The 12,894-nt window shown below is 45.5% G+C and overlaps 2 protein-coding genes across 3 annotated transcripts in view; one reads left to right on the forward strand and one right to left on the reverse strand.

Annotated features, from left to right (window-relative positions):
• The window catches only part of DRAM2 (DNA damage regulated autophagy modulator 2), an 18,111-nt gene continuing 5,217 nt past the window's right edge, over positions 1-12,894 (reverse strand). Inside the window, exons 2-10 of one of the 2 annotated variants that reach the window (XM_035347117.1) lie at positions 12,713-12,863; positions 10,107-10,199; positions 7,632-7,790; positions 6,873-6,940; positions 6,168-6,307; positions 4,114-4,291; positions 1,748-1,830; positions 765-857; positions 1-327 (exon numbers count right to left, since the gene is read on the reverse strand). In XM_035347117.1, the coding sequence (XP_035203008.1) occupies positions 220-327; positions 765-857; positions 1,748-1,830; positions 4,114-4,291; positions 6,168-6,307; positions 6,873-6,940; positions 7,632-7,762 (801 nt within the window). In that variant the 5' untranslated portion in view covers positions 7,763-7,790; positions 10,107-10,199; positions 12,713-12,863 and the 3' untranslated portion in view covers positions 1-219. The remainder of the gene's footprint in view (positions 328-764; positions 858-1,747; positions 1,831-4,113; positions 4,292-6,167; positions 6,308-6,872; positions 6,941-7,631; positions 7,791-10,106; positions 10,200-12,712; positions 12,864-12,894) is intronic. The other variant, XM_035347118.1, reaches the window with a different exon arrangement.
• CEPT1 (choline/ethanolamine phosphotransferase 1) overlaps positions 12,407-12,894 on the forward strand; it is a 24,266-nt gene continuing 23,778 nt past the window's right edge. The window contains exon 1 of the mRNA XM_035347099.1: positions 12,407-12,526. The gene's annotated coding sequence lies outside the window, so the exon portion shown is untranslated. The remainder of the gene's footprint in view (positions 12,527-12,894) is intronic.

A 12,894-nucleotide genomic window follows, 5' to 3' on the forward strand; every position in this document is an offset into this window, starting at 1 on the left:
TCTTTTAATAACCTTCATTTAATTCTTTCATGACATTGGCATGTGTAGAAATGTTACAGGCTTGTTTACAATACTGATAACATTTGCATTGCTGTGTGGGTTAATTACAAAGCCCTTCATGTCAGTAGAATACAATCACTTCATATTTTTTTATATAAGTGCGAACTGTTATTGCTATTAAATTCCTGAGTTATGCTGAGAACGTTCTCTTCACCTTCATTAGATGCTCCCTGCTATCAGCAGTGTCTGTTCATCAGCCACAAAGCTCTGTGGTGTGTTATAGAGGGTTCGTCCATGCAAGCTAACAACTGCACGCAGGGAAATTTTCTGTACAGGAAAAAAAGAAAGAAACCACAACTTAGCAGGCTTGTCATTTGCTCAGCATGGACAGTTTCAATAGTCAGATGAAACAACAAAATGCAGATCAGCTCTAGAACTACTAACCCGGCTCCCATATTGTCCTGGACTGACTCCCCAGTTTGCCTTGCAAGCCTATAGCAAACCTCCCCCGTGACTGGGACAGATCCTGCGAGTGGAGCTGGGTACAGCTGGTCTGGACCAGGATCTGTGTGTTAACACAGCAGGAGTGGATCCTACCGAGGACGAAAGGACCATTTAATGCTGTTCATGCTACAGCTCTTCCAGCCCCAACAACTGACCCGTACTGGTTAGCTCAGAAGCGGGTGAACACAGCCCACCTTGCATCACGTCAGGCTATTTAGAGCTTGGAGAAGCAGAGCGCTTAATGTTAACGTTCATTTTACCTGAAAGTCACGAATATAGGTGAGGAAAAAGCTGAGGAAGGAGAATGCTAGTGACCACTCTGAGACGGTGCTGATGATGTGCGCTGTGTAGCCCTGTATAACAGTGAGGGAGAGGGGGAAAAAGTCAGTATTAGAAAGTCCTCTTGACAGGAAAACACCAGCTCCATACACCTGAGATCACCCCCACTGGGAAATGCGTATCCACCTTGCAAAAAATGAAGGCTCAATAAAAGCTTGACGTGGCCAGCAACAAAATCCCTTTACAAAAGTAATCCCATCTTCCAAAAAGTTCGAGGGTCTCCCTGGATGTGAACAGATCCCGGGGATACTCTCTGTGCTTTAAAGAGAGGGAGGGAGGAAAAGCCCTCCAAAAGCAGCCTGCACGGTATTTTCTCTAGCAACCTCCCATGCCTCCTGGAGAGGAAGGGCAGGGCCAGGGATGGAGGCAGAGACTGAGACCTACGTGCCCTGGCCCCTGTTTTCTGTGTCACTTGGTGTCCCTTAATGCCCAGCACTTACACTTCACTGGCATCTCTAGCATCTGTATCTTTTGGCCTTTTTCTCCACCTCACCCCACCAGACACCCACCTAGCAGCAGCTGGGATCTCTGCTTCCCAGCGCGCAGCTAGCACGTTTCATTGCTTACAGCCATCTGTAACGGGGACTGGGAACTTCTGATCAGTGCAGACCAGGTAGGTGGTTATCCTGACAACCAGCTGAAGCAGTTCAATTCCCATCCATCAATGAGATTATTTAAAGTGATGCTTGAAGCTGCAACTGCTTTGCTCAGGACAGCACTTCAGCAAGTAGCTGCATGCTGGCTCAACTGCTAAGGCTCCCTTGTCCTCTCCCATCCCAAGCACATGTTCTGAAAGCACCCAGCTATCTACAACTGCAATAAATTCCCAGATGTGTTATTTACCCTGTGACAAACACATACACATTTTTTGCTCTGTTGTGTTTTGTTTTCTTTTTCCACTCACTTTTTCCTCCGGGTCCCAGTGCAATTTTTGCACTAGATTTGTTCCGTACAGGCCGCTATACAAGACGAGTGAGGAAACAAACACTGAAGAAATATGTTAAGGAAGATTCAAGACAAAGATTGAGCAACTTGGAAATGTCACACTTGGCTCTGGGTTGTTTCAGGCTGGGTTTGTAAGGAGCTCTCTGTGTGTTTTCCACAAGGTCTCCTTAGCATAACAAACAGTAACGGTGATGTTAACAGCTTCACGTCATTCTCTTCAACAGCTTTTCAGCTTCTCAACCACCTTGAGCCCCTGGCGTGTGGGTTACAGGCCAGAACACTGAACCGTTAGCAGCAGTGCCGAGGAGGCTATGAGCATTCCTGTTTCCCTCTCAGTCCACACAGGGCTCGATAACTGGTCTGGTGCAGCAGCCAAGGAGAAATGCTACATTACGATGATTCCTCATTTCATTGGAGACCTGGGGTATTTCTAGGGTAATAAGATAATGCTTTTTCAGTTCCTTACAGAGGGTAAGTGTGCTACACCAGTGCTACTGCCTTTACAAGTGAAAATTAGAACGTTAGATCTGGTTTTCATGTAATTATTAACTTCTTTAGTCCTTAATGAGATTAAACACCAAAAGCCTCCTGATGTGCAAGATTATTTTTGGCGGTGAACAAGGCTGACCGCACTGGCACAAACATCTTTGAGCGCTCAGACCTTCAAAGCCTATTTAAAACATTGATGTGAACAGTCAAGGGAGCTCTGTTACTGATCTGAATGCAGGATACCCAATCACTGCTAATTAAAATGTGCAGCTTTAGTAGCTGTTAGTTTTCTGCCTGAGTTACTACTGCAATGAAAAGAATTTAATGGTTGTGATACCAAATATCTGGCTCCTGGTCTCCACTGGTTACAGAGCAGGTAATTAACTGTTTTGCTTGTTCTGTGCTGACAATTCTGTCTCACTCCAGCAGTGGATACGAAGCATTTTTAGATTTCCTTCTGTCAGTACCAGAAACAACCAACCAACCATTTCACCTATGGCCCTAGACTTCTTACTATCCTTATTACATCATTACATTATTTAGGAACTACTCTCACCATTTTGCTTTTATTCCCCTTCCATATAAGAATGTATGTACATAGCATTATTTTTACAGCTGTCGTCACTTCCTTCTCATTTTGGTTAGACCATGCTGATTTAAAAGCCTCCAAAGATTTTGGGCTTGAGGATTTTTCAGCATCTGTAAAAGGCTCTTAACTTGAATCAGTTCCCATTGTTCCATTTTAGTCTTCTCCAATTGTATTTGTCTCTCAACTGTTCAAAGTCAAAAATATTGTTCTCAGTGATCAGTGAGATGGTTTTTCAGTGGGAAATGGGCGTATGGGCTAGTGTTAGCTTTGGCTGTCAGCCTAGAAATAAGTAAAGTTGGTGAGGATTAAATAGGTGGCCTTGATTCAGCTGCAGAAGGGACAGCATTTAGGCAATGATTTTGGACTCATGTCTTTGGAATGTAAATCCTAATGCTCTAAGTGTTGTAGTCCTGTTTGACACAACTGAGTCACAGTCTTCAAAACACAACGCTTAGGTCCATCAGGGTGAGCAGAGGAACTGCTGGGGTTGTTTACTGCGTGCTAAATGACTCTGGACAGGAAAAGGCCTCTTTCTGGACGGGTTTGCCTGGGATTCCGTAAAACCCATCGCTGCTTCCAGCAGCCAGAATTCAAAGTTAAGGGGAAGGATGGGTTCCAGAGCCAAGGGAAGCTTGTAAGGACTGTGTCAGGAACTTGTTTATAGAACTCCAGGATGGGCAGGGGAGGAGATCAGAGGTCAAATAGCTCTTCCGACTCCACCTTGGCAGTGTGCTCCAGAGCTGTCGTGCTGATAAATGCCAGCACTTTAAACGTGCTCCGCGTGCCAGCTGGCACGGTGCACTACTGCTGCACAGTCTACACTCGGTACTTCTCCGTTCTAGGTATATCCAACTACAGAACTTGCTGCAGCACTCCTGTCACCAGGGAGCAGACACTTTCATTTCTTACCTCTCTTAAGTACACTTCCCTTTCTCCCTAGCAATCACGGTCTGCAGTCATAACTTCTGTGATAAATTGTGATAAATTCTTATTTTGCAATTTTCAGTCTTAGGAGTAGGAGGAAGGGAGAGGAGAGGGGATGATAACTACTCTTGCCTTTTTCATTGGCTTGTGACTCGCTAGCAGGCTTAACCTGATGGCTCCCTTTCTCCTAAAGTTTCCAGGTTGCAAAACTGAACATGAATACCATGATACAAGCTGTGCGTCTAACGATGACAGACCTGTGCCACACTCTGTCATATCGGCAGGCTAAATTAACATTGCTGCATTTTGCAGCAAAAGGATACTGCTTGCAATGCTTGAGCTGCACCAGAGTAGCACGGCCAGCCGGATCCAAAAGATGTCTTTGCTGTGAATTTCTGGCTGCATCAGGTAGGATAGGACGGTCTGAACCAGCATGTAAATGGCTCCAACTCCGAACGTCAGGCAGGCTCCAACCACATGTACGTAGTACAGAACACATTTCTAGGGAAAGAAAGCACGGCTTGTATAGAACCTGGTTTTGTTTTAAGCTTGGGGAATATTTTCTTCTGTAAATGTTTGACACTCCACCCACTCAATTATCTTCTCACATCCCAAGCTAAAGAGTTCAGGACTGTGTCAACATGTGGATTTTCTTGGAAACCTCAGTTGGAAGCCAGCACGTGCCAGCTCTCTGTATTGCTGGTTTTTGGCAAGTTCTTGGGGCTAAATTAGAGACCACAGCTATATCTTAACTACAGGAATTCATAAAAGCTGTCCTCACTACCACTAATACAGAAACTGGATGGTGGAATCCCTGCAGCTGGGAAGGCAGCAAGAGTGACACCAGGTGACCTGCTGAACGTTTCTATCCCAGGAATTTCTGCATCTATGAAGGATAATGCAATAGAGGACAAACATGATGCACAGTTCTAGTCCCCCCAAATGAAGTTAAAAATAATGAGGTTTATCACTGCTCTGAACGACTCCAGTGTCTCGTGCCATCACTTTTACTCCCAGCCAGTGAAAGCTGTCCGGAGCTCTGCCTGATGGCTGTTCCCTTTGAGCATCTTTGTACATTTTCAAATTCAGTTGTCTTCAGTAACTGGTGGACTTCATGGGGCTTAGCTCCTTTTGCTTCTGGGATGGCCTCCAGACAATCCTCAGCATCACTTGGATATGCAGGCACATCATTTCCACTTTTTTCTTGCTCACAGAAACTATATAACAAAGGAACATTCACTTTCTACGTTTTGATTATCTACAAAATGTAGATATAACCTCTCCTGACCAGCGGTGGAAGGCAGTCATGCAGCCGGACACAACCTGGAGGCTCTTGCTCTGTGGTTATGGTGGTAGGGGCTGTGGCCAGTGAGTCTGGCTAGGGTTCTAAAAAATAAATAGATCGAGGCCTCAAAACAAAACAAAACAAAACAATACAAAACAAAACAAAAAACAAAAGTCAGCATACCGAGGTGTCTAAGACATGAGCTGCTGAAGAAATTGGGAGAGCTGTGCTATGGGGAAAAGGAGATGAGAGAAAAAGGGTGGAGATTTCCTGGAGCTTTTTTGTTTCGCTTTTCCTTGGCTCTAACCCAGCAGGAGACCAAGGAGCCACTGCAGCCTCTAGTGGCTAAAGGCACTACTACTGACCCCTGAAAAATCCAGCTCGTAATTACTATGATGAGGCTGGCAAGTACACAGCTGTCTTGCATGTAACAGCCAGCGATGCTGAATCTAGTCCTGCTGATGGTGTGATATGTGAGAATATCGGGTTTTGAAAAAACAAGGGAAAAAAAAGCATTGAGGAAAAAAAAAATAGAGACACTGGGGGAAATTCAGGAGCTGGTTGACATTGCAGTGTTTTCAACAATTGCACAGGTTTTGCAGGAAAAGATACCTAGGAGAGAAGATTTTTTTTTTTTGAGCTGGTCTTCCTGTGGGGTTGGGTGTTTTTGCAGGCTTTACTTCTAGTTCTAACAGTTTTTGACTATTTGACACTTGATTCTCCTGTATTAAAATATGTCAGTTGTGGTCTTCCCATCTGGAGTTAAGGCTTTAAAATCTACAAGGAGATGCAAGACGAGTTTGCTTCTTGCAAAACTTGTTTTTTGTTTTTAAATGGTTCGGAATTTTGTGAATGGCTGCTCACAAATTCCAATGGATAAAGCAAATAAGAAATATGTAAAGAAAATCCAAACTATGAACTGTTCTCTGTAGGGAATTTGATTTTTTTTTTTAAAAAAAAAAAAAAGGAAAAAAAACTTTTTCCCTCAAAAGTTTTGCCTTTAATAAACCCCCCAGTTTTACCAGGTATCTCAGTAGACAAACAAACACAGAACTCTGGACAGGTTAAAAACATTGCAAGCAAAGCACAAACCTGGAAATTTGCAATAATACAAAGTCCAAAACAGCTCATCAGTCCTAGCGTCAGGCCGATCTTATTAAGCCTGATGATCTTGGATTTTTCTGGATTCAAAGCATAAACTTGCTTATAACGGACATACATGGTAGCCATACCTGCAAATGAGAACACAAATGTGTTTAAGATTTTAAGCCATCAAGTAAACTGATTCGTTTAAACTGGGAAGATGCTGAGTGACAGTAGCATCTATTTAAAATACAAGAACTGTCTTAGGAATAGGACAGTTGAGAATTTGGAAGCCAAAACTGAAATAACTTACTAGATTTTTCTTAGAATCATAGATTCATTAAGGTTGGAAAAGACCTTATCTCTTTCACTTGGAAAACATACTGTTTTTTCCCCTCTCCATAACTGCAGCACCAGTAAGATGACTGCCTTAACTCTGTATTTCTATTTCTTATACCGGTTTCTTTATTTGTCTTTTTTTTTTTAATGTATTTCTGGCCTTCTGTAATCTGCAATTGTCATGCTGGCTTTGTGGGTAAACCCTGCAATATACTTTTCTCTGAATTACTTAAGAGAACTAGGATTAATTGCTTAAAATTTAGCTTTTGATTAGAGTTGCGGGCTGTTTTAATGCTCTGAATAAGGAAACCATTCAAAACGCTGTGGATCTCAAAACTGCATGCAGTTTGCCATGGACAGCCTTCCTATACTCACCCAAGAAAGCCGAAATATTTAACATGATCCCAAACACGCATCTTTCTGGAGGTATTGTCCCTGTATCACTGGAAGAGATAAATGGAGTGATACATATTGATATTAAAAATACTTGCAGCACAACTTATTTCAGTCTAGGAAGAAACCATAAGAAATGTTTGTAAAAACCCTCCCAGCTATTTTTCACTGAGTTTTCATGACTCAAACAATACTGTGCTCATTACTAGAGCCCTAGAAATAAGCATGGTGAAAACTGCTATCCTCAGAACAAGAAATTAACATGCCTGGTATAGCTATTCCTTTTATTCTGATCTTGATTCAACAATAAAAGGTGAATAAAGAGTATTAAAACTGGGAAATGAAGAAGCTGGAAATCGTAAAGAACAAAATTAAGGCCATATGTACAGCCTTGATGGCATGCAGTTGGCATTGTAGATTACAGTACAGCTTTACTGACAAAACCAAGCCTGGAGAGAGCAGGACACTGTTCTCCAAACAGGGTTGGAGACGCACCCCCAGATTTCTTGTTCATCATCTTTTTAAGGATACATTCCCAGAACCACAACTTAAAGGATAGATTAGGTAGGCAGCTTTGAACAGACTTACAAATTTGTTTATCCATTTGTATGCAACTTTAGAACCGGAGCTGTTGGTAAGAACTGGTGTTTAAAGTTTGGAGTTGGGGAAGAATTCAGAGGTGTGAGAGGCCAATCCAGTTCTGCGATACAGTTATCAGGGCGTTGTGTGCCCATTACTAACCTGATGTAGGGCACCAGAGGGTCAACGTGGTGTAGGACGATGGCGGTGATGTATGAAAACACAAAAGATGCAGCTGACCAAACAACCAAAGACGCAGGCAAGAAAGAGAGTCCTTGCTGGAACCACCACATTGCAGAGCTGACTTCTAACCTCTGAACACTGTGAGGAATTGAATAAAAAGGTTTACTGAGAATTTTTTTTTTGAGGCAAGCTGCCTATTCATACAGTCTACTGTTGTTGTCAAAGATGGCTCTTCATTACAAAGGCTATGCCAAGGTGAAGTGGATTTGATGTTGCTCAGTCCCGTCTTGTAAACCCAATGTGAGATTTGACTTCACAGTACGGAAGCAATCACAAAGAAGCAGAAATAACATCTGGAAATGTTCACTCTGAAATTCTTAGGAGATCATGAGAAAAAAAAAACAATAGTGTCACTTTACTGCGCATCTCAGCATTCGTTGCTGCCAGGAAAAGGTCAAGAGGCCTCGTGGCTGTTGTAGAGCCTAAAGTTTCCATTAGCAAACAACTAGGTAGAAAATGACCTAAAATTGTTTTAATATTTGCACTCATTTAGTACCCGTCATGATGCGTGACTCAACACCTGTTACAAGCATCACTTAAATAAGCTCGCAGATATCTATGAGCAAGAGCTGACTGCTGCCAGCCACAACCTGCAGCCCTGGGGCCTGCCTGTTCCGCGTGGAAGCGTAGCAGCTGCCCTGTCTTTACTGGTGGGAGAGAAAAAGGCCCATCTACAGTGGTGTTACACTGCTACCTCTGTACTCGTACGCCCTCCAGTTCCGTAAGCCCCAGCCTGAGAGCAGCTCAGTGCCTCTGCCACGGGCGGTGGGAGCTGTGTCAGCCCGGCGAGCTCACAGAACAGGGGCTCCTCGCTATTCTTGCTGCTAGAGGGAAGGAGCTTCCTGCTGGCCTCAAATACGAAGTTGAGCTGTATTGATTTCTGATTTTGGAATCACAGAATGGCAGAGGTTGGTGGGGATGTGTGGGTTCACCTCCAAGCCCCTGCTCCAGCAGGGCCACCCAGAGCACGGTGCCCAGGACCATGTGCAGATGGCTTCAGGAGATCTCCAAGGAGGAGACTCCACAACCTCTCTGGGCAAGCTGTGCCAGTGCTCAGTCACCTTCACAGTACAGAAATGCTTCTCGATGTCCTGACGGAGCCTCCCGTGGTTCAGTTTGTGCCCATTGCCTCTTGTCCTGGCACTGGGCACCAGAGAGGAGCCGGGATCCGTCTTCTCTGTGCATTCCCTTCAGGTATTTGTACAGACTGATGAGAACCCTCCAGAGGGTTTATTTCATGGGCTATGCTGGGGTCTGCATCTTATGCACAGAACGATACGCTGCTGACAGCATTCCCTTAAATTTACACTGCTGAGAAGAGAGTTCAGAAAAGTGTCTAAGCAGAGGTGAAACTGGAGCCTGTGAAGGCAATATGGGACAGGGAAAAGGAGAAGAACAACTGATAGAGAGTACAGACCCAAGGGCATCCAGACAAAGATGAAACACTACGTGAGAAAAGGAAAATAACACTATGAGACAAAACAGGAACAAGTGCAGGACTGAGAGGTGTTAGAAGTGTGAATTGCTTGGAGTGTGAGAGACTGGAAAAAAAAGGAGAAAAAGATAAGAAGCATGAAGATTCTAGAAAGTCTCATGGGAGGAAAAGGGAAGTTGGAACAAAAATGGGTGAATCTTGCACCAGATCTGAGCCCATCACCTCCTTTACATCTCTCTCTGTAGCCCTCAGCTGTCTGCTGATGCGGCCGTACAGCACACAGCTGCTATTTGATCACAAGCACGTCCTTCCAGGGCGTATCTTTTTGCTCACCTTCTCTAGCAAGCATGTCTAGGTGAGTTTGCAGGAGGCCAGTTCAATAGATTCATCAGGCAATGCATAACAATGCATGGTGACCATTGCTCATTTACCAGAAACTAGTCGCTGTCCTGTGTTTGTGCTTCTTTTAAGCCTAGAAAATTAGTGGTTCAAACCCTTGAAAAGAATGTGTAATTACATAAAATTAAAGCTTCAGCTGCTTGTCAGGAAGGTGTTAGGGAACAGAGAAGCAAAATTGTAGTTAATAAGAATGGAGTGAAATAGTTGCTTGCTTTCTGACCCTTGAACTTTCATTTTTAAACTAAATACAACATAACATTTGCCTTCTCGTGTTGATTTTTATTTTAAGACTGCAATGCAATAAAAATAGTAATCAATATAGGTTCAGAATCACATTTCTCATATGAATAAATTGGGAATTTGTATGAAAGAGAAATGCGCATTTTGCACAGCATTCTCTGTTACAGATGTTATATGCCTGGGCATGTAATTCAGAACTGCAAGCAGTCGGTCTGATGCTTGGATTTTAATTTTCCTTTAACATTTAAATGTTAACAGCCTTAGCTTTATTTCTGAGCTAATAGATTTGCCTGAAACCAACCAGCCAACGTGCCACACACCTGTGAATAAGGACGTCGCAAGAAATGTCACCTCAAGAGTAATCCAAAGTCATCTTCCTGAAGTTCTCTGTTCGCTTCATTTTTTCCCTAAATCTTTGAGATAGAGCAGAAAATAATCAAGATGTGAGTTACTTCTAAACATTTTACTCTGTATTGTTTATTCTCTTTCTTAGCACCTCCTATTAGTCATTGCCACGGACAGGACACCGGATTAGATGGATTTTTGGCCTGACTCAAGAAGTTTTTTCTATGTTCTAAGTGGTTTAAAAAAATGAAGCATGTGCATGGTGGGATGGTGGCAATGCGGGAAAACGGGTGTTGAGGACTTTTGGATTCACAGGACTTTTCTACAGAAGGATTTAACTTGAAATTAGAAGCTTTCAGGAAAAAAAAATGGAATGCAGCTGTTCCAATGGCACTAAAACCAATGCCTACATCACTTTTTTTCACATGAGGAAGGGGACAGAGCGTGGAGTCTTCCTGTTTCTTTGTGAACAGGCAGCCTGACGTGATGCTGGTGCTGCGCTGTGTGTGGCAGGATGGGTGCTGAAGTACGGCAGTATGCAACCTGCATTTAGAGATCCCACAGCTCCCGTCTTCTCTTCACGTGCTGCCACTTTCACACGCCAGAGAAGCCGTTGGAGGTGGGACACTGCCCCGCGTTCCTGATGGCTGCACAGCTGTTGGCAATATTTGGGTGCTGGGCAGCTTTGGGGTACCAGCACCATGTGGACTGGTAGGGGTAAGCGACACAAAGCAGATTCTCTGCCCGTTGGAGTATTTGCACACGTAGACAGGTAAATTAATCTGGGCTGAGGTGAGGTTAGTAAAGCAGAGCAGCTGCTCCTGATGTGCCCCCTGGGTGTTGCTCTCCCCTCGCAGAAGTGTGTCCTTGCTCACCAGTGTCTGCTCCCTGCTGCCGACCAGCCTCCGTCGGTCAGGACCAGGAATCACAACCCAGAATCACAGAATCACAGAATAGTCTCGGTTGGAAGAGACCTCCAAGATCACCGAGTCCAACCTCTGACCTAACGCTAACAAGTCCTCCACCAAACCATACCCCTAAGCTCTACATCTAAACGTCTTTTAAAGACCTCCGGGGATGGGGACTCCACCACTTCCCTGGGCAGCCCATCCCAGTGCCTCACAACCCGTTCAGTAAAGAAGTTCTTCCTAACATCCAACCTAAACCCGTCCCGTCACAGCCTGCAGCTACGGCCTGGGCACAAATTACCGCCGTTTTCATGTGGTCAGGTGTGCAGAGCGGTGCGGTCGCTGCGGGAGCACTCAGAGCTGTGCCAGGCAGACTCCTTACCGCCGGCACACCCGGACGGCCTGGGGAGCAGAGCTGGGCTGTGCCCTGCTCCTGCCCTTCCGCGGGTACAGCCCCTGCCAAACTCGCCCGAGGATAAAACCGCTTCGTACGTTCTGCCCGCTAAATTCTCTTTCTCGGCTCTGTCAAGGTCTGTCCTGAATTCTTCTCGTCTCCTTTCATCTTCCTTGACGTTTAAAGCTTTTTTCAGTGCCATCAAGCCGTTTTTCTCACCGTTACGTGTCCCTGCCAGCTCACGGGGCTCTGAAGCAGGAGTGGCCGGGTGGGCACGGCTGCACAGAAAGGCATCTCAGAGCACTGGCGGGCAGGACGGGATTGCCTTGCAATTTGTCAGCCCTGAGATAAATTATTATTAGCGCCTCATCCTGCCCTATTGTTTTCAACAGTAAGAAATAAAGCACGCTCAACCTCCTCGTTTTTTTTCGGCTAGGTCCTTTGCCAGCTGATGACATAATGGTGACGGCTGGCCTCTCTTTTCAAGTATGATTTTCTTAAATATTTATCCTGATTTGCAGGCGTTTCTGTGTCCTAAAGCAGGGAGTCAAGCCCCACATCAACTGTCACAAGTCCTTCCTGTGGTGGATATTATTAAATTATTATCAAGAGCAAGGCAAGCGTTACAAAAATAAATATCTCTGAGGTTTTTCTTTAAACGCAGGAAGTGTGCACCAGCATCTGCACATGCTTGATTTGAGCATGTGGAATAGAAACTACAGACGGAACGAAAACGAAAGGTGGCTGAGACTGTTCATGGCAGAAAGTTAACACCATGCTGAAAGGCGGTGTGCAAAGCGGGGAATTCCTACGTTAACGCTGACCACCCGGCTGCCAGCCTGCCTCTGCCCGGCGCTCCCAGCACCACAGGCAGAGGTGAGGCCACGCTACGGGACAGCAAAACCCTCCGAGGCTGCGTTAAAGGAAGAAAGAGAAAGCGAATTGCTACGTGCGCTCCTAGGTGAGCACAAAGGTTGGACGGGGACGAGCCCCAGAGGGACCTGAATGGGATCCTTTGTGCAACTTACTGCCGGGGTCAGCCCGACACCAGCGGGTAAAGGTCGCTAATGCCCCAGGGACTAGGAGCAAGGAGGTAGGCAACGAGTCAGCGTTGCAGGGTAACCACGGGTGACTCCTTTTGAGCGTTTTCTTGGTAGAGATGCCAGAAAAAAAAAGCTGCTGTTGACAATTCTGTACACGGGGCCGGGTCCCCCACCCGGTGCTGAGCCCAGCTGGGGGAGAAGCAGGGGGGCACAGGCAGCGTGCCGCCGGGACGTACCCATGCCGATGCCGGTGTCGATGCGGGTTTCAGAGCCGGGACGTGCCGGTGTCAGGGTGTCAGCTCGTCCCTCCGGCCGACCTCGGGCGCTCGGAGCCCGGGACGAAGCGGGCTGAGGCTGCTGGGGAGCAGGCGCTGAAGTCCGGGAGTGCTGCGGGCAGAGCGGGGACACGGCGGGGCTG

This window comes from Oxyura jamaicensis, chromosome 26, assembly GCF_011077185.1.
Source record: "Oxyura jamaicensis isolate SHBP4307 breed ruddy duck chromosome 26, BPBGC_Ojam_1.0, whole genome shotgun sequence".
NCBI classification, from domain to species: domain Eukaryota; kingdom Metazoa; phylum Chordata; class Aves; order Anseriformes; family Anatidae; genus Oxyura; species Oxyura jamaicensis.